The sequence below is a fragment of the Octopus sinensis genome, linkage group LG3 (assembly GCF_006345805.1).
Source record: "Octopus sinensis linkage group LG3, ASM634580v1, whole genome shotgun sequence".
In the NCBI taxonomy this organism is placed as follows: domain Eukaryota; kingdom Metazoa; phylum Mollusca; class Cephalopoda; order Octopoda; family Octopodidae; genus Octopus; species Octopus sinensis.
In genome coordinates, this window is record NC_042999.1 from 161763890 (window position 1) to 161786291 (window position 22402).

General features: G+C 40.6%; 1 protein-coding gene across 1 annotated transcript in view; it reads left to right on the forward strand.

The window, feature by feature from the left end:
* LOC115209581 (tetratricopeptide repeat protein 16-like) overlaps positions 1-22402 on the forward strand; it is a 132266-nt gene that overhangs the window by 43016 nt on the left and 66848 nt on the right. The window contains exons 8-10 of the mRNA XM_029778019.2: positions 2024-2175; positions 11175-11267; positions 19409-19602. Of these exons, the coding sequence (XP_029633879.2) occupies positions 2024-2175; positions 11175-11267; positions 19409-19602 (439 nt within the window). The remainder of the gene's footprint in view (positions 1-2023; positions 2176-11174; positions 11268-19408; positions 19603-22402) is intronic.

The window sequence follows — 22402 nt, forward strand, 5'->3', positions numbered from 1 at the left end:
ATCATAGCATTCCATACATTTTCTTGCTTTGGTGCCTGATCAACACAAAGTCTCTTGCATGTCGGAACTTCCTTCTTTTGCCACCATCTTTATGGCTTAACTCGCTTCGCTAGTCACTGTCACTTTTTTAACACCTACAGCCTTGCCTCTGCAAATGACTCACTGCTTTGCAGGCAAATTCTTGGCACTGCTCACTCTCACAGCAGCCAATATTCTCTCATTTACTTTGATTTTTTGCATTCCCATCAAGGTTTGCTGGCTATGTGACCTTTTTTACCTCTTTGCTACAGAAATATCTTCCTTTTATCATCAAAATGACTTGGGTTGGGGACTGTTTGTAGCGAACTCTAGTGAGCTTCTTCTCTTGTATTACATACTTACAAACGTAGCAGGTAGCAGCTAACCTTTGGGTGCTGTTTTAGACCCTGTTGTGTCTAGCTCTCCAATTGGTTGGTATTAGTGCAAATTGTCTCTTACTCTATCGCACGTCAATATGCAACCCAACCAATCACAACCTTCAAATAAATCACGTGAGACAGTCTTTTCCAAATTGCATTTGAGCCTACCTGTCAGCTATAAAAGACCATGAGGTCTCTCGCCAACATCGTCAATGACATCTACACAGCACAACACACTGCACTGCTCATGAGCTTTCCTCACCAGGGTTAACAGCTAACATACAACCCACGCAGACGCATGTAGATATATGAACAAATGTACATCAACCACTTCCATTCAGCTTGTGTGTATATATGTGTGTGACCACAATAAACATATTTAAAGTTACCACCTTGTATTTTATACATTCTTTACCGGGTTCCTACCACTGTAACATTACAGCCTTCTGAACAGTCTCATCAGATGACACCACATAACATCTAAAAGTACCACTGGTGATTTGGAGTTGATTAGTGTTTGTATTCTCTTTTCCTTCATTAAAGTTTAACTTCCTGTTAATGTAAAAACCAAAAGAAATTTTTCAACTCAAAAATTTCAGTTTCAGACAAAATGTCAGTTCTTAAATATTTTATTCCATCTCTCCCCACAAGATACAAACTTATTTAAACTATTGAAGTGCAGTATTTAATTTTTGGTTGACACCACCACCACCAACACATCAGTTTCTTTTCCATCAGTGAGAAAGTCAATGTGAGAGAGTCTCTAGAACAGTGTTTCTTAACCATTTTTTACCTTTGGACTCCTCTGATTCCTATTTTATTTGGATGTACTCTCCTAGCCATCCGATGCTTAAAAGAGCCCATTAAATTTTCTATGATTAAATATTATTAGTTTCTGTGTAAGAAAGCTTGTTTTGTGTATTGTAGGTGTATAATCAATTTATTGCAGATAAATTTTAACCAGAAAATCTTATATGGACCCTTACTCACCAGGGACATATGGACACCAGTTGAGAACCACTGGTCTAGACGGTCATTCGGCATGCTCAAACAGTCACCAAATCATTCTCAGATCACACATATCTTCTTTATATATAAAAGTGAGGTTGTGTGCTGTCTGTCTCCTACGATTTAGATTCCTAACTACTCCCACATTTTGCGGTGCAGTTTAACCAAAACCGGGTATCTTATAGTCATGATTCATATCAAGCCCTTCTGGGTATTAGCGCGCGTCTACGATGAGTCTACAATTTGAAAAAAATTTACCATCAATTTTTCCCATTTTTAATGCATTTTTGGCATATATAAGGGAAGTAACTCTCTAAAAATTTATTATTAAATCTCAGAACGTAAAAAGCTACAGTAACACCCCTTCCTTTGTGGTTAGCCATATTGAGATGGCTATTATACTTTACATCTCTAAAAATGCTTATATAGTTATTTCCCTTACAAACCCGAGCAACGCCAGGCGATACTGCTAGTATTTTTAAAAATTTTAATCCTAGATCTGTTTGATCTAGCAACAATATCCAGTTTCTCTGATATCAGTTTCTTTAATAAATGAACAATCTTTGCCTCTGCTGTTTCCCAACCTTATCTGTATTCATTCTCTCATTCTTCTGCAGAATGTTTTTTCCAGAAGGGAGATTACAATTTTGCTCTGCAGGACTATGAACAAGCCTTGGAGTTAGATCCCTTGGACAGGAAACATTTTCCTAGGATTTCTGAACTCTGTTACTTGTTAGCACTACAGTACTACACTGACCGAAACTTTGAGGTAGAGAAATATTTTGAATTTCTGTCTGTATATACAGCTGTGTGTGTGTGTGTGGTGTGTGTGTGTCTGTGTGTGTGTGTGTGGTGTGTGTGTGTGTGTGTGTGTGTGCATGTGTGTGTGCGCGTGTGCATGTGTGTGTGTGTACCATTATGTTAGAATGTACATGCATATGTATATCTGTATGCTGTTGTGTACAGAGAGCAAAGCTGTAAGCGTGTATGCATATGTGAATGTGTTTGTGAGAGAAACTATGCTGTGTGGTAAGTAGCTTGCTTACCAACCACATGGTTCCGGGTTCAGTCCCACTGCGTGGCATCTTGGGCAAGTGTCTTCTGCTATAGCCCTGGGCCGACCAATGACTTGTGAGTGGATTTGGTAGACGGAAACTGAAAGATGCCTGTCGTATATATATATATATGTTTGTGTGTCTGTGTTTGTCCCCCTAGCATTGCTTGACAACCGATGCTGGTGTGTTTACGTCCCCGTCACTTAGCAGTTCAGCAAAAAGAGACCGATAGAATAAGTACTGGGCTTACAAAAGAATAAGTCCCGGGGTCGATTTGCTCGACTAAAGGCGGTGCTCCAGCATGGCTGCAGTCAAATGACTGAAACAAGTAAAAGAGTAAAAGAGTAAAGAGTAAAGGTATGAGTATATGGGTTACAATGTCTATGCATTTAAGCATTCTGGAAGGGAAGCTTATGGAAGCTTACAGACCCAGCAAACTGAGGAGCAGTAGAAAGGATTATTGTTGTTGTTGCTAATGTTTCGATAGAAATCAATATATTGATATTCTTTTCTACTCTAGGTACAAGGCCCGAAATTTATTGGGGTGGGGGGGCAGTTGATTAGAACTACCCCAGTACACAACTGGTACTTAATTTATCAACCCTGGGAGGATGAAAGACATAGTCAACCGTGGCAGAATTTGAACTCAGAAAATAAAGACAGATGAACTACCACTAAGCATTTTGCCCGACCTGCTAACGTTTCTGCCAACTCACCACCTTAATCAATATATCAATATTGTCATGACTTTTATTAACATCATTTTATCACCTCCACCACCACCACCTTCTTCTTCTTCTTCTTCTTCTTCTTCTTCTTCTTACTACTACTACTACTACTACTACATACACTATTGCTGCTACAACCACTTCTTTTTCTTCTGTGATACTTTTATTGAAATATATCATGTATGTATATGAAACAAAACCACAGCAAAAATACAAATCCAAAACCAGGAAAAGAAAATGGGAAAGAGGAACAAAGATAGCAAAAGAAAGAAAAAAGAAAAAGAAGTAAAACAGAAACAAAACAAAGCGGGGGGATGGGGGACCCCACATCAATTAAGGGCAGAACCTTGCTCTGATGTCCAGATCTTTATTGAGGATTTTGTTGCCATCCTCTAGAGCTTGTCTTAGTTGAAGCACATCAACCAGATCCCTAAGGGAGCTTGGACTTGTTTTGCCCATGCTCTCTCCAAGCTATTGAAGAATGTCTCTCTATCCAACAACACCAGAGATTGGCAGAAACTGTTCCTATTCCCTCTGGTCTCTCTCTCCATATGACAAATGCAAATACTGGACCCCTAATGTCTTCCCTAAAACAGCAGTTCGAGCTGTTCGAGTCCACCCCAACCACTGTTCATCTCATGTCAGGGATCAGTACAGATCCAAACAATGGTTACCCTTTTACTCTTTTACTTGTTTCAGTCATTTGACTGCGGCCATGCTGGAGCACCGCCTTTAATCGAGCAACTTGACCCCGGGACTTATTCTTTTGTAAGCCCAGTACTTATTCTATCGGTCTCTTTTGCCAAACTGCTAAGTAACGGGGACATAAACACACCAGCATCGGTTGTCAAGCAATGCTAGGGGGACAAACACAGACACACAAACACACACACGCATATATATATATATACATATATACGACAGGCTTCTTTCAGTTTCTGTCTACCAAATCCACTCGCAAGGCTTTGGTCGGCCCGGGGCTATAGTAGAAGACACTTGCCCAAGGTGCCACGCAGTGGGACTGAACCCGGAGCCATGTGGTTGGTAAACAAGCTACTTACCACACAGCCACTCCTGCTCTTAACTTAAAGGAAGCCATTAATGTCAACTTCAGTGAATTTCACATTAAAGGGGCTGTTTGCTTCCTCTCCTCTCTGTCTTCCCTCACTCAGTGCACAAATGATTCCCTCAATTGATTGGAGAGACATCCTCTGGCCCCTCTTGATGACTACTACCCTGGCCCACAACCCACCAGGCTTTTTACAACCTGTTTTCACCTCTGGGCTCTGGGACTGGGATTGATGGCTTACAATCCCAGCATCCCAAAGATGTTATCTCTCTGTCAGCCAGTGATGCCAGTCTTGAACTCTTGGAGAACCTAACCCACTTCTTCAACATGTCCTCATCTGAGTGTGTTGTTCTCTACATTCACCCCTTGTTTTTTTGGGCCAAACTATTTGGTCTTGTAAAGCCTAATGGTGACTTCCACCCCATAGCAGTTGATTGGACTCTTCTACAGCTCACGGCAAAAGTGTCTGTCCTCAGTTTCAGACTGCTTGTCCGCCAAATTTTCCCCTAATCAGCTAGGGGTGAGTACAAAGTCAGTGATCAAGTTCGTACATGTATTAGTGAGTGATTTAGTGAGTGACTTAGTGAGTTGGTGAGGAGATAGCAAGCAAATTAGGGAGTGAAGTAGTGATTGCAATACTGAGTGAGTCAGTGAGTGTGTTAGTGAGTTAGTGAGTGAGTTATTGAGGGACTTCATCACAGTATTAGAGAAAGTTTGTGAGTTCTTGAGTGAGTGAAATAGTGAGAGTTTTAGTGAATGCATCAGGTCATCCCATAAGTAATGTTTAGGTTTTAACCCTTTCGTTACCAACCCAGCTGAAACCGGCTCTGGCTCTTTAGTACAAATGTCTGGTTTTCAAAAGTTCTGAATTAAAACCTTCCACCAAACCTTAGTCACAATTTATGTCCCTAACTCTAGCTTAATGATAACGATGTTATTTTACTTAATTCTTTGTTATATTTAACATAATTGGAAGAAACACTGAGCATCTCAAAATAAATTCAGTAACGAAAGGATTAAATAAGGAAAACAAGCCATCAAATCTTACATTTTAATGAAACCTAATCATCAATATAGTTTCCATAATTATTTATGACATCTTTCCACCTATTCATAAGCTTTTCAATCCCATCAATGAAAAACTATTTTGGCTTCGAAGAGAGAAGAATTCTGGATGGCCATTTTCGATTTCCTCGGTTGTTTCGAGAGTTAATCTATCCAAATGATTCTGAAAACAACAGAACAAATGGTCGTCTGAAGGAGCAAGGTCTGAGCAATTTTCTGCCAGCCAAGTTCCTTGATCTTCTGTGATGTGATCTCTGCCATGCAGGGTCTTGCATTGTGCTAATGAAACATCACTCCTCCAGGCCCTTTTTTTCTTCAAAGCAGCATTCAAATGCTCTTATTGCTGACAGTAGATTTGAGCATTAATTGTTGCATTAGTTGGAAGCACCTCAAAGTAGATTACTCCTTTGCAATCCCACAAATCAGAGAGAAGAACCTTCTTTGCATGGAGTTCCCTTTTGAGTTGTGGTTGGGCTTTTTCCCCTTCACCAAGCCAATGTCTACAAAGCTTAACATTTTGATAATAAAAGACTCAATTTTCCTCACCAGTCTGTCCAAAAAGTACTAGATGAGTTCATGAGAACAGAGAGAAAAGCAGATATCCTCTTGGGGTTTGCAGTTGGCTTCAGACAAATCATGAGGCACCCATTTTCTGAGAATTGGTACCTTCCCAGTGAAGATGGTAGTGAACAGTTGTATGGCTTAAAAGAAGCTTACTTGCCAATTCTTTCTACTGAAACTGCATGATCTTTTTCAAGTCCTGCCAAAAGTATCTTGTCATCATACTCAAAGGGATGTCCTTTTGGGCCTCATCTTCAAGGCTGAAATCTCCACTTCTGAATTTTACAGACCATCTTCTGCAAGTTCTTTTATTCAGGTACTCTTCTCCATAAGCTGAGTGAATATTTTGAGTCACTTCAGCTCCTGAGTTCCTTTTTTTAAACTCATAAAGTAATGTGTGCCTCAAATGCTCCTTAGACACTTCTATGTTTGAAGAGCTATAATTTGTGAAATTTCAATTAGATTATCCTGCAAAATGAAATTTAATTAGTTTAAATATGTCCAAATACATATAAATATTACTTGATGCCATTAGACATTCTAAAATACTGTGAAAGCATTTACAAATTGAAAATATAGAAGTCTGGACATTACTTACAGGATAACCTGATAGTCAGTCAGTTATTGTGTGAGTCAGAGAGTGTGTTATTAATTGTATTACTGAGTGAGTCAGTGTGTGTATTAGCTAGTGAGGGAGGGAGGGAGAGAGGGAGGGCAGGACTGAGTGAGTGAGTGTATTAAAAAATGAGATAGTAAGTTATTGAGTGTATTAATGAGTGCACTACTAAATGAGATAGTAAGCTTATTAGTCAGGCTATTAGTGAAGGAGTTAGTAAATGAGTTAGTGAAGGAATTAATGAGGGTATTATTGAGTGTGTTTTTGAGTGAATTGGTAAGTGAGTTAATGAATGCATTAGTAAGGGAGATAAAGGTTAAAGACCCCCTTTGGTCATGAGTGACCATGAGGTTGCACCTAGAAAGTTACTCTCTGAGGCACAAGTCTGGGCAAGCTTGTTTATGGAAGACCAGCAGTTGACCATGCATACCAGCTTCCAATCTCCACACCATGGATGTTATCCAAAAAAAAAAAAAAAGGCAAAGGCTTGGCACCAGTGACGTCGCAATTCATTTCTACAGCTGAGTGAACTGGAACAATGGGAAATAAAGTGTCTTGCTCAAGAACACAACACTTGGCCCAGTCTAGGAATTGAACTCATTACCTCAGGATTGTGAGCTCAATGCTCCTCAGTGGCTAGAACACCCTATATAGTAAGGGATATAATGAGTGTATTAATGAGTTAGTAAATCAGTGTATTAGTGATTGAGTTAGGGGGTGAGCTACTAATTGTATTTGTGAGTAACTCAGTGCATGTATTAATGAGTGCATTACAAAGTGACATAGTGAGTGAATTCATGAGTGTTTTAGTGAGTGAGTTAGTGTGAGAGTTAGTGGGTGATATGTGATGTGAGTTAGTGAGTGTATTAGTGAATGAGTCAGTGAGTTAGTGAGTGAATTAGTGAGTTTATTAGTGAGTGTGTTCTTGAGTGAGTTAGTGAGTGTATTAGTGAATAAGTCAGTGAGTTAGTGAGTGAATTAGTGAGTGTGTTCTTGAGTGAGTTAGTGAGTGTATTAGTGAATGAGTCAGTGAGTTAGTGAGTGAATTAGTGAGTTTATTAGTGAGTGTGTTCTTGAGTGAGTTAGTGAGTGTATTAGTGAATAAGTCAGTGAGTTAGTGAGTGAGTTAGGGAGCAAGTTACTAATTGCCTTAGTGAGTGAGTCAGTGAGTGTATTAGTAACTGAGTTAGTAACAATGTTAGTGATTGCGCTAATGGGCTGATTAGTGAATGAATTAGTGAATGTATTAGTGAGTTAGTGAGTGTATTAGTCAGTTAGTTAGTGAGTTGATGAATGAGTTAATGAGTGAGTCAGTGATTGTAATAGCAAGTGGGTCAATGAGTGAATTAGTGAGTGTATTAGTGAGTGAGTTGTTGAGAGAAATAGTAAAGGACTTAGTGAGGTAGTTAATGAGTTTGTGAGTGTGTTAGTGTTAGTGAGAGAATTAGTGAGCATGTTAGTTAATGAGTTAATGTGTTAGTTCTTGAGCATATTAGTGAGTGAGTTAGCGAGTGAATTAGTGAGTTGGCGAGTGATGTAGTGAGCGAGTTAATGAATGTATTAGTTTGTGAGTTAATAAATTGGTGAACAAATTAGTGAGTTTATAAGTGAGTGCATTATTGATTGATTGATCGAGTGAGTGAGTGAGTTAGTGAGTTGGTTTGGTTGGTTGGTTGGTTGGTTGGTTGGTTGGTTGGTTGGTTGGCTGGTTGGTTGGTTGGTTGGCTGGCCGGTTAGTTTATTTGTGAATGAATTAAGGAATACATTAGTGAGTGTATTAGTGAGTTAGTGAATGAGTTGCTGAGTTTTTTAGTGAGTGATACTTACTCTATTTCTCTTTTACTCTTTTACTTGTTTCAGTCATTTGACTGCGGCCATGCTGGAGCACCGCCTTCAGTCGAGCAAATCGACCCCGGGACTTATTCTTTGTAAGCCCAGTACTTATTCTATCAGTCTCTTTTTCCAAACCGCTAAGTGACGGGGACGTAAACACACCAGCATCGGTTGTCAAGCAATGCTAGGGGAACAAACACAGACACACAAACACATACACACACATACATATATATATATATATATATACGACAGGCTTCTTTCAGTTTCCGTCTACCAAATCCACTCACAAGGCATTGGTCGGCCCGGGGCTATAGCAGTGGGAAGACACTTGCCCAAGATGCCACGCAGTGGGACTGAACCCGGAACCATGTGGTTGGTAAACAAGCTACTTACCACACAGCCACTCCTGCGCCTTAGTGTTTTTTTAAATATCTTCTTATCTCAAGACTTTGAAAAAAAAAAGCTGTCCATATAACTTATTCAGTTCATTATGTTGTTTCTTATTTCCAATAACATCCCTTTTTTTCTCATCCTGCAGCCAATATATCCTCTTTCTTTTTTTCAGCTCTCAGAAATACTTATTCACTGTCAGTAACATCATAATCTTTCCACTTCAACTTCCACACAGTTTTTTTTTCCACATTAACAATCCTCTGTTTCCATTTTTTCTGTTGAAATAGTCTCAATATCTGTTTTGTAGGTGGAAGACCCTGCAGATTGTTGGCAGTTCCTTTGTTTTTCTATCTACAATTTCAATTTCATCATTTGTCTGTTTGATTTTCCTGGTGTGGTTCTTACCGATGGCTACAGATCTGGCTTTGGCAGGGGAATTGTCAATTTGAATCTCCAGGTGGATAGGAACAAGGAAGAAGTCATGAATAGGGTGACCAGTCTCACCCTGAAAGTTCAGGCAGAAGTAGCAAATGCACACGTTGCTTTGGTGGTCACTGCTACTGCCTGATCATCATACTATGGCCCAAGAAACATCTGACTAGAAAGGAGTGCTTGATTTTTCACTTTTTATGGAAGAGTCATCAGATTCTGATAATCAAGAAATCTATCTACTGTCAACACCCAACCCTTGGGATGCCATCCTTGATGTTGCACCAGCATGCACTGAGGCCAACACACCTGCAGAAGTATCTGAATCACTGTAATGGTGTTGCTGACAGCAATGAAAACAAGAGTAAACTGGTGTGGATGTTCTTTGTGTCACACAACTTTTCACAACTCATTTCTTTGACTGAGCTGCAGACAAGGATCATTTGTAGACTAATATTGTATGCTCATTAGCATCTACAATGTCACCAGATGCTTCTAGCCTTGTATGAGCAGGGCAAGGCCATCATTGAGAAAAGAACTCCAGATTTCTATAAAGGGATACTTGAAAGAATGAGTGACACTGGTTTAAGAATGACTCTGGACATCAACAAGAACAGTCTGAGTGGTCTCTCCTGGAGGGCTTTAAAGCCAGGAACAACTTCCAGAAGTCCTTGGTATGGCAGTGCTGCTGTGCTACCTGTTGAAGACAAGTTCTTCAGGCCATCACTCAATATCTGTGCAGACGTGACTGGTGGGCCTGTGTCAAACAGCTACAATCATGTGCAGGACAAATCCAGCTATCCAACAGGTCTGTAATGAAGATTGACATGTCACCTTCCTTTGATAGAAAAGGGAAGCAAGTATTTTTCTGCTTGATGGCTGTGGGACCAAGTTGTGTAAACAATACAGAAGAAAGTTTAAAGCAGTGAGGTGGCAGAATTATTAGCATGCCAGACAAGATGCTTAGCAGCATTTCATCCGTTCTGAGTTCAAATTCTACCAAGGTCGACTTTGCCTTTCATCCTGTCAGAGTCAATAAAATAAGTACTATTAATCACTGGGGTCGATGTAATCAACTTTCCCCTTCCTCTGAAATTGCTGGCCTTGTGTCAAAATTTGAAATCAGTATAGAGGAAAGTGAGGGTAGAGAGGAAGGTGCTGCCTTCCAATGTATTTGTGGAAAGATGGATGAGAGTGACAACAATAGGGAGTTTGAAGGGGTTTACTCTGATACTTATTTTCTAAGTAGGAGGAAAAAAAGAGGGCGAGAAAACATTTGAGGTCTTGGAGATGGCAGAGTAATCCGAGCCTTTTTGTGTGGTAGTTTCCTGAAGTTACCTTAAATGAACTGCCCCACTATCAAGGAATTTGTTTATTTATTTGATATTTTTTTTCATATTTTTTGTTATATCCTTATTGGTGTTGACTGTGGAGACGCAATGGCCCAGTGGTTAGGGCAGCGGATTCGCAGTCATAGCATTGCGGTTTCGATTCTCAGACCGGGCATTGTGAGTGTTTATTGAGCGAAAACACCTAAAGCTCCACGAGGCTCCGGCAGGGGATGGTGTTGATCCCTGCTGTACTCTTTCACCACAACTTTCTCTCACTCTTACTTCCTGTTTCTGTTGTACCTGTATTTCAAAGGGCCGGCCTTGTCACTCTCTGTATCACGCTGAATATCCCCGAGGACTACGTTAAGGGTACACGTGCCTGTGGAGTGCTCAGCCACTTACACGTTAATTTCACGAGCAGGCTGTTCCGTTGATTCGGATCAACCGGAACCCTCGTCGTCGGAACCGACGGAGTGCTTCCAATTCCAACTGGTGTTGACTCCTGTTTGATCAATGTAACTCCCACCTTTTTTGTGTTGAATTTGTCCTTTGTCCTCAATGTCTTGGCCAATAAAAGAGACTACCATCAACATCATTATTATTTGATTCTGTATCTAATTAAAGCAAAAGCAATATGAATGTTCCCTTGTAACAATAATATTAACTGTAGCATTTTACATTGCAGGAATCTGTAGTGAAATTGGACAAGGCTATAAGTTACTCACCAATCACTGGCCAATTATATATCTTGAGAGCCAAGTGTAAACGCATGTTACAGGTAAAAGTTTAATACTATTCTATATTCTATATTCTATATTCAATATCCATCCATTGTAAATAATGTATAATAAGGTAAAAGTTTGCCTTCTTTTTCTGTCCTTCAGACCTTCCTTATGTGTGTATGTATAAAATGATTCTCCTTAACCTAGCAACTCTGTTTGTAGATCATGCAGATATTACTGCCAAAGCCTGTTCTGGACTGTATTGTACATGTCTGAACTCTCAGCTCTCTGATCCGATACACACTTCTGTAAATATGTGTACTGCTCTGTTATTTTACGACATGTGATTTTGTGTGTATCTAAATCTTTACATAAATTGTGTGTATGTCTGTGTAGAAAAGTGTACAAGAAAATATGTATAAATATTTGTAATCACTGAGTGTTTTGTGAGTCTTTTTGTTACTACTTATACATAAATTGTGAGCGCAGGAGTGGCTGTGTGGTAAGTAGCTTGCTAACCAACCACATGGTTCCGGGTTCAGTCCCACTGCGTGGCACCTTGGGCAAGTGTCTTCTGCTATAGCCCCGGGCCGACCAATACCTTGTGAGTGGATTTGGTAGACGGAAACTGAAAGAAGCCTCTCGTATATATATATATATGTGTGTGTGTGTGTTTGTGTGTCTGTGTTTGTCCCCCTAGCATTGCTTAACAACCGATGCTGGTGTGTTTACGTCTCCATCACTTAGCGGTTCGGCAAAAGAGACTGATAGAATAAGTACTGGGCTTACAAAGAATAAGTCCCGGGGTCGATTTGCTCGACTAAAGGCGGTGCTCCAGCATGGCCGCAGTCAAATGACTGAAACAAGTAAAAGAGTAAAGAGAGTATTTGTATATAGTTATTGTTTAGACCTGTGGGGGGAATGTGGCTTAGTGGTTAGGCTGTTGCACTCACTATTGTAAGATTGTGTTTTGATTTTCTGGACTGGGGCATTGCACTGTGTCCAGTCAGGTGGCAAAATGAATAACCTTGATATGGACTGGTGTCTCATCCATGGAAACTGGCCCTATCAGCCTTTGGCTTAAGAAGGACCTTTGTTCCTTTCTGTTTCTATTGATTACTTAGATCCAGTTCAGCTTTCATCAAACAGACTCATAATCAATGAATCCCAAGCATTATACTTATTTTCAGACAGTGTATCTACAACTCCATTATCTATTGTAGACTTTCATTCTTTAAGATGCTAAGTTATAGTTTAAGGGGAATTCAACTGGTATATTTAAATCTGTAAAGGTTTCTTCATTGACTTGTGTGCATGTCTATATATTTTTTATTAGTGTATGTGGCCGATGCCAGCACCGCCTCGACTGGCTTCCGTGCCGGTGGCACATAAAATACACCAATCCGACCGTGGCCGTTGCCAGCCTCGCCTGGCACCTGTGCAGGTGGCACGTAAAAAGCACCCACTACACTCACGGAGTGGTTGGCGTTAGGAAGGGCATCCAGCTGTAGAAACATTGCCAGATTAGACTGGAGCCTAGTGCAGCCTTCTGGCTTCCCAGGAACCCCGGTCGAACCGTCCAACCCATGCTAGCATGGAGAACGGACGTTAAACGATGATGATGATGATGATGATGATACTCTTTTCTCTCAAAAGAGTATATATACATTAATAAAAATATATTGAGAGAGCACATAAGTAGCAAGATCATCAGAAAGAAGTCCGGCATGAGAGATGTCATCGCAGAGTATACACGCAGCAAGTATAGATGGGCTGGACACGTCGCCCGGCTCACCGATAATCGGTGGACGCACGCAGTTGTCAAGTGGTACTCACGTGAGTGGAAAAGACCACCCGGAAGACCTCCACGACGGTGGAGTGATGATTTCAAGAGGACGATTGGGATCACGTGGATGAGAAAGGCGCGATCCAGAGAGGAGTGGACAGCGTGCTGTGATCAGCGGTGTCAAATGGACGCCTGACGGACTGGTCGGTCAAAGTGAAGTGAAGTGATATATACTCTTTTACTCTTTTACTTGTTTCAGTCATTTGACTGCGGCCATGCTGGGGCATCGCCTTTAGTCGAGCAAATCGACCCTAGGACTTATTCTTTGTAAGCCTAGTACTTATTCTATCAGTCTCTTTTGCTGAGCCGCTAAGTTATATGTATATAAATATTTCTGTGTGTGACTAGATATTAAAATAGGTTCACCATATCCCTGCATGTTATGGGAGGCAACCAAAATAGTGCATGGTAGAAAGGGCATCTAACTTGAAAACATTATCTCAAGATGGGAACCATGATGTATACAGATAAACTATTATGGCCTTGGAACATTTTGTTGTTGTTACTGTTGTGTACATATATATATATGTGCAGATGTGTGTGTAGGTGTATGTGTACATGCATTGGTGTGTGTGTGTAATTGGAAGAGTTATCTAAGTGCAGATTTTGTTCTGACACCTTGTGTTCTAAGGTTAAAATCATGCCAATGCCAATACCGTTTATCCTTTTTGGGTTGCTAATTAAATTCATGTCCAAAGCATTTGGTGGGATTCTTTGCAGTCTCCGTTTTGGTTCTATGCAATCTGATAGCAATACTGGTGAGAATATAGTTGTTGTCTTTCCCTTGGACAACGTTGGTGGTGTATTGGTGATGTAGAAAGGAAAGACTTACATGTATAAGCTACTGTGAGCCTTACACACAGTCTTCCAATTACACACACACACATGCACACACACACGCATGCACGCACGCAAACACACTGAAATAATTGATTGTGTATGAATGTGTCTTTTGATTCATCATCATCATCATCATCGTTTAACGTCCGTTTTCCATGCTAGCATGGGTTGGACGGTTCAACTGGGGTCTGGGAAGCCAGGAGGCTGTGCCAGGCCCAGTCTGATCTGGCAGTGTTTCTACAGCTGGATGCCCTTCCTACAATGAAATTTGTAAAACCTTGTATCTATTTCTAACAAAATACAACCAGTTGGATAAGTGGCTTGTCAATGACCAATGATTACTCAGTGTCTGGAAATAAAGAATCCTGACCCAGGCAAGCTTCATTTTCTTGCCATTGCTTTATTGTTAGAAACATGTGAATGAAATTGCACAATGGAGGTTGAAAGCAGGGGAAGGGCAGAGTCAAAACTTAAACACCTATTTTGCAAATTTGACACATTTGTCAGAATTAGTAGAGTATATGTTAATTCCAGGAACTTTAAGATGATTACAGGCTTGATGTTCAAGATATACAGCAATATGTGTGAATGCACTAAGATCTCATTCTATTTACATAGAATCTACCTGTGTGTACTGCACAAATAGTTTTATCAAAGAGGGAAAGAGAGAGAGGGAGAGAGAGTGAGAGAGAGATAGAAAGCAAGAGAGAGAGAGAGAGAGAGACAGAGACAGAGACAGAAAGACAGAGGAAAAGTTGAAAGTGTATCAGTGACTTGGAGATACATTGACCCACAACCATATATACGTATGTCTTGTGGCATTATAGAGTAACATTACTAGCATAGACACAAAATTTGCAGAGAGGGGAGAAATATCAATCCTAGTACCTGACAGGTATCTTATTTTATTGACCTTTGAAGGAGGAAAAGCAAAATTGAACTCAATGGAATTTGAATTCAAAATGTAAAAAGCCAGACATTCATTCCAACACTCTAACAATTCTCTAAATTCCTCCTTCATCATCATCATCGTTTAACGTCCGTTTTCCGCGCTAGCACAGGTTGGACGGTTCGACCGGGGTCTGGGAAGCCAGGGGCTGCACCAGGCTCCAGTCTGATCTGGCAGAGTTTCTACAGCTGGATGCCCTTCCTAACGCCAACCACTCCGCGAGTGTAGTGGGTGCTTTTTACGTGCCACCTGCACTGGTGCCAGGCAAGGCTGGCATCGGCCACGGTCGGATTGGTGCTTTTTATGTGCCACCTGCACGGAAGCCAGTCAAGGCAGCGCTGGCAACGGCCACGTTCGGATGGTGCTTTTTATGTGCCACCGGCACAGGTATCACAACTACTATTTCCATTGATACTACTATTTCCATTCGTTGCAAACATATTCTAAAAGCACCAGTTCCAATCCAATCAGCCAGAAAATAATCCCTAATATTCTTCCCTAATCCTTGTATTTAAAACTACTATGGTTATTTCTGACATCGGAAATATCATAAATAATCAGCCTCACCTTTTTATGTGATACTAGCAGTATCGCCCGGCGTTGCTCGGGTTTGTAAGGGAAATAACTATATAAGCATTTTTAGAGATGTAAAGTATAATAGCCATCTCAATATGGCTAACCACAAAGGAGGGGTGTTACTGTAGCTTTTTACGTTCTGAGATTTAATAATAAATTTTTAGAGAGTTACTTCCCTTATATATGCCAAAAATGCATTAAAAATGGGGAAAATTGATGGTAAATTTTTTTTTAAATCGTAGACTCATCGTAGATGCGCGCTAACACCCAGAAGGGCTCGATATGAATCACGACTATATTAAACTGCACCGCAAAATGTGGGAGTAGTTAGGAATCTAAATCGTAGGAGACAGACAGCACACAACCTCACTTTTATATATATAGATTAGATGGTTATTAGTTATCACATTTTGATTTGTGATAGAGTATGATGGCGTTGTAGATAATTAGAGGCATTGAAGGACAGGATGTCACATTCATGCTTGTTTGCTATCTCGATAGGCATATATGTATCTTTTACCAATACTTCTTGGTCGTCAAGTAGAATCTCCACTGAGATGAAGCTTGATTGATGTTGTTTAACTCTTGGTCAGTCTTCACTCAGCAAACTTGTTGAATGTCAATAATTAACTAAATGACCAGGTGTCATCCAGAGATCTATACCTCTGTCTAGTTGTTGAGTAGCCACCAGTAGGCTCTGGGCTATGATCAGAAGTGTTCCTGCTATGCCCATCCATATTTTTTTCTGGTGTAGCGTACCCAGGACTTCATTGTTAAATGTGTCCTCCTTTTCTCGTTGGTTTCAAGAGCTACACATATTTCTTGCTATGTTGAATTATCTCTCCCCAGTCAAATTTATTGTTTATGTTTGTTATTAATAGTTTTTCTTAGCCCCAGGTCAACCCTATTCAACAAATTTATGAACAAGGTTGAATTATGAACAAATTTATGAATAGGCGCAGGAGTGGCTGTGTGGTAAGTAGCTTGTTTACCAACCACATGTTTCCAGGTTCAGTCCCACTGTGTGGCACCTTGGGCAAGTGTCTTCTACTATAGCCTCGGGCCGACCAAAGCCTTGTGAGTGGATTTGGTAGACGGAAACAAAAAGAAGCCCGTCTTATATATGTATATATATGTATATATGTATGTGTGTCTGTGTTTGTCCCCCTAGCATTGCTTGACAACCGATGCTGGTGTGTTTACGTCCCCGTCACTTAGCGGTTCGGAAAAAGAGACCGATAGAATAAGTACTGGGCTTACAAAGAATAAGTCCCGGGGTCGATTTGCTCGACTAAAGGCGGTGCTCCAGCATGGCCGCAGTCAAATGACTGAAACAAGTAAAAGTAAAAGGTCATTCTTGTTATGACCATTTCATCTGTTTGTAAATGGCAAAATGTTCCTGTTAAAACCTTTGTAAAATATAAGAGACCAGACAAAGACGTGTAGTTTGTGCAGAGTAGTAGAAACCACTTGTTGAACGGATGTTAACCTAATGTTAAAGATAAAAGAAAAGAAAAGTATCTACTGAAAATTAATGAGAAATCTGCAGGCATGGCTGTGTGGTAAGAAGTTTGCATCCCAACCACATGGTTCTGGGTTCAGTTCCACTGTGTTCCACCTTGGGCAAATGTCTTCTACTATAACCCAAGACCAACCCAAAGCCTTGTGAGTGAAATTGGCAGGTGGAAGTTGAAAGAAGCATGTCATGTGTGTGCGTGTGTGTGTGTGTGTGTGTGTGTGGTGTGTGTGTGTGTGTGTGTGTGTGTGTGTGTGCATGTGTGTGCATGTGTCTTTGTATTTGTTCTCCACCACTGCTTAACAACCATCGTTGATTCGTTTATGTCCCCTTAACTTAGCAGTTTAGGGAAAAATGATTAATAGAATATGTACTCAACTTTAAAAAAAAAAAGTTACTGGGGTCAATTTGTTCAACTAAACCCTTTAATGCAGCAGCCCAGCTTAGTTGCAGTCTAATGACTGAAACAAGCAAGCAGTAAAAAGGTAAAAGGTATACTACAACCAACTTTAAATCTACACTAGTTATTATTAGACACATATTTATGCAACTGACTGCCTCACTGCCAAATCTTGAAAAGCTGGGTTTTACAAAGCTACAAGAAACACAACTTATTTGAAAATTACAATTATAGCAGGTTCTATATACTGCTAAGAGAGATGCATATTAAGTACTCTACTCTTTTTACTTGTTTCAGTCATTTGACTGCGGCCATGCTGGAGCACCGCCTTTAGTCGAGCAAATCGACCCCGAGACTTATTCTTTGTAAGCCCAGTACTTATTCTATCGGTCTCTTTTTCCGAACCGCTAAGTGACGGGGACGTAAACACACCAGCATCGGTTGTCAAGCAATGCTAGGGGGACAAACACAGACACACAAACACACACACACATACATATATATATGTATACATATATACGACAGGCTTCTTTCAGTTTCCGTCTACCAAATCCACTCACAAGGCATTGGTCGGCCCGCGGCTATAGCAGAAGACACTTGCCCAAGGTGCCACGCAATGGGACTGAACCCGGAACTGTATTGTTTTTTGCATGAATACACAAATATCACACACACACACACACGCAAAGTAGCCCCCCCACCCAGTCTCTGAACACACACCCCTAGTGCTCCTTTGTCCCAAAACGCCCCCCTCGAGCTCCAAATGGCACCCAGTTTTGGGACTATATGGCCCCCGTTGAGAACCTTTGGTCTAGAGAATGTGCACGAAACCGGTGATGAATATTGTGAGAGAAATGGGATGAAATGGCTAGGTGATGGTCTGAGGAAGGATGAAAGCAATTGGTTGGAAGGACTGACTGGAATGAATATGAAAGGAAGTAGAGGAAGAGGAAGACCAAAAAAGATTTAGCTGAAGATGGAAATGAGAGCAAGGAGATTGATGAGGAAGAATATAGGAAATGTGGCAGAATTGAGTCCAGGAGGGTAAACCTCTACTTTAACAGGGAAAACACTCTTAAGTTGGTATTCTGTTGTTGTATTCAGTATGATGATCAGATAGCAGGATTCCACTTCTCACTTGTAATGTTGTTTTATACATAATCTGACATATCATCATCATCATCATCGTTTAACGTCCGTTCTCCATGCTAGCATGGGTTGGACAGTTCAACTGGGGTCTGGGAAGCCCGAAGGCTGTACCAGGCCAGTCAGATCTGGCGGTGTTTCTACAGCTGGATGCCCTTCCTAATGCCAACCACTCCGTGAATGTAGTGGGTGCTTTTTATGTGCCACCAACACAGGTGCAAGACGAGGCTGGCGAACGGCCATGCTCGGATGGTGTTTTTTACGTTTCACCGGCACGGAGGCCAGGCAGGGCTGGCACGGCCACGATCGGATGGTGTTTGTTACGTGCCACCAGCACGGAGGCCAGTTGAGCAAAAACCCAGTCTTAAATGATATGTGATAAGGAAGCTGTTGTTAATGATGGTGTGATGATAATGCCAAAGGCAGTTGAAGTGGTAGTAATCTACCAAAGGTTAGTAAAGTATATTCTAATAAGACAATGAGATTTGTTCAACTGATTGTAACCTCCCTCCTACCATTGTTGCTTTCCCATCTCTTTTATGGTATAGAAAAAAGGCGGCGAGCTGGCAGAAACGTTAGCATGCTGGGCAAAATGCGTAGCCGTATTTCGTCTGCTGTTACGTTCTGAGTTCAAATTCCGCTAAGGTCGACTTTGCCTTTCATCCTTTCGGGGTTGATTAAATAAGTATCAGTTACGCACTGGGGTCGATATAATCGACTTAATCCATTTGTCTGTCCTTGTTTGTCATCTCTGTGTTTAGCCCCTTGTGGGTATTAAAGAAATAGGTATAGAAAAATGAATAAGCTTACCTTATTCATTTCTCTACACCATTCTCCCATTTCAATTTTCCATTAAAATTCTTGTATAACCGACCATGCATACACACTGTATATAATTCACAAGCTCTCCTTCTAATCATACAGGACTTGAGTGGTGCCAGACACGACATCTTACTCGGTTTCCACTTGATGCCAACCAGCAAAGATATCCTACCGGCATTTGGATACCTCTTTCCATCCATTCCAACAAGAAATATATTGACCAGTCCACTAGCAGCACAAACCAGAGTTATAGCAGAAGAGTTGCTCTCTGATCCACTTCACCAAAGTATAGAAAGGTAAGAAATATACAATATTATTATATTTATGGACTTTAGTTCTATCCTTTCACATTCTGAATTCAAATCTGTTCCAGAGTTAACTTTCATCCTTAGATCAATAAACTAAATGATAATCAAACATTGGGTTCATGTTATCAACTTCCCCTCAAATTTGTAGCCTTCTGTTTTTGTCAGAAATTATTCTAATTAGGATCATTAACCCAGAAGCACATTTTAAAATATATTTCGTTATGATTGTTAGCCCTGAGACTCAGCCGACTTAATCATCAAAGGTATTCTACTTATGACCATTTTATCTTTGTGTTCAAGCATAATGTATCTTGGACCACTTTATCCAATATTTTAATTCAGTAAAATGGGATTTAAGGAAGAAATGGCTGCTAATACTAGCTGGTTAAAAAATCACAGTTAGTCTTTTTCATACCTCAGCCACTGAGATTTGTTAGGTATGTACACTGCATGCTTGAGAGTTTGAGCCATACACTTTAACCACATCTAGCCAGACCATTGTGAGGCAGACTGCCATTTTTCATCCTAGATAATCCAATTGAAAATTTGAAAATTTGAAAATTCTGATATATTCCAGACATGTGGGATCAAGCCTTGATCTAGTTGATACTATTTCATAGTGTCACTTATCTTGAGCCTTTTCATTAATTCTGTCACAGTGTGGGCTTAAATCTCTCTCGAAGACTTGGAGTGGCACAGTTACTGAGTGATCTCCATTTCAGTGGGATGCTTCCTGCCAGAAATTCTCTCTTCTGTTTCATCAGATACTATCACTGTGTGTTGCATCTGTGATCCTCTTGTCTTTACTTGATCATAGCTCAGTATATTTTGAGCCTTTTTATGCACTTGTAGATCTTTTTACAGTGACGCTTTATTTCCAGAAATTCCACTTAATTATATTTGGGTCAGCTGTCTTTGAGTCCATAAACCATTTCTGATCATTACACTTGTTTCTGTCATGTTGAGCCTCCTATCTTCCCTCTTGAGAGACTCTGCAGTTGTTGCTTACCATTGGTTCTCATGCCATGGTTAGAGTCTTTATGTGAGTGCTGGCTTCTTACACTCATACCAGTCTTCCATGGAGGCCATCTGTCTTTCCAGAATCACCAAGCTTTCTCAGCAGCCATCCAAACTTTCTTGGAAGTCACTGGTTGTCCAGAAATTATGAGAATTAATACATCAAAAAGAAGATGTCAATATTCATGTGGTGTTTCTACCCTGAACTTTAACACCCACTTATTTGCAAGTCGGAAGCAGTGGTCAAATCATTGCCCACTCCCTCTTGCTTTATAACCAACAAGTTCTTTCTGCTCCAGCTCTCATCCTTCTGGTGGCTGTCTTTCTTTGTTATTCAAAGGAATCATTGCTGCTGCTGCTGTTTTCTTTTAGTAGCTCTGATCAGTTCTTTTCAAACAAACTCTGGCAGAAGCCAACAAAGCACTTAGAAGCAATCCACCTACACTTCTCCTGGGAACATGCGGCACCCCAGGGATAGAAAAACTGAAAGTTGTCACATTCATACATTTTCAAGGAAATTAACTGTGCAAGCTAAAGCAGAATCAAATGGCTCCATGTTGAGAAGAAAAAGCTAATCATAGACTTCTCTCATTGACTGCTTACTAGTATTCTGGAGGCGCAATGGCCCAGTGGTTAGGGCAGCGGACTCGCGGTCGTAGGATCGTGGTTTCGATTCCCAGACCGGGCGTTGTGAGTGTTTATTGAGCGAAAACACCTAAAAGCTCCACGAGGCTCCGGCAGGGGATGATGGTGATCCCTGCTGTACTCTTTCACCACAACTTTCTCTCACTCTTACTTCCTGTTTCTGTTGTACCTGTATTTCAAAGGGCCGGCCTTGTCACTCTCTGTGTCACGCTGAATATCTCCGAGAACTGCGTTAAGGGTGCACGTGCCTGTGGAGTGCTCAGCCACTTACACGTTAATTTCACGAGCAGGCTGTTCCGTTGATTCGGATCATCCGGAACCCTCGTCGTCGTAACCGACGGAGTGCTTCCATTTCAAAGGGCCGGCCTTGTCACTCTCTGTGTCACGCTGAATATCCCCGAGAACTGCGTTAAGGGTACACTTGTCTGTGGAGTGCTCAGTCACTTACACGTTAATTTCACGAGCAGGCTGTTCCGTTGATTCGGATCATCCGGAACCTCGTCGTCGTGACCGACGGAGTGCTTCCACAACCAGTATTCTGTGGTATCAATTTCCAATTCATATTTTAGGCTTCAAATTTATGAACGACGAAGAATGGGATCTTATGATATTTATGACTTTTTTTTTTGTAAGCTTTTTACAAATAGATGAAAAATAGTTAAATTTCCACAAGGATAGTATGACAATCTTTTGCAAGTTTACAACAAGGAAAAGTGCTGCAGCAGAATGGAACTCAAGGACTTTGAGATGATCCATATCCATTCAGCTATTTCATCTTTCATGTAAAAACTATGAAATTGTTGAAATGACTTCAGCAACTAGGTACCCAACACCTGATAGTATACTCAGTTGTTTACAGGGGGGGGGTTCTTTTTTTTATTAGGTACTAGCAGTATTGCCTGGCGTTGCTCGGGTTTGTAAGGGAAATAACTATATAAGCATTTTTAGAGATGTAGAGTATAATAGCCATCTCAATATGGCTAACCACAAAGGGGGGGTGTTACTGTAGCTTTTTACGTTCTGAGATTTAATAATAAATTTCTAGAAAGTTACTTCCCTTATATATGCCAAAAATGGATTAAAATGGGAAAAATTGATGGTAAATTTTTTTTTTAATCGTAGACTC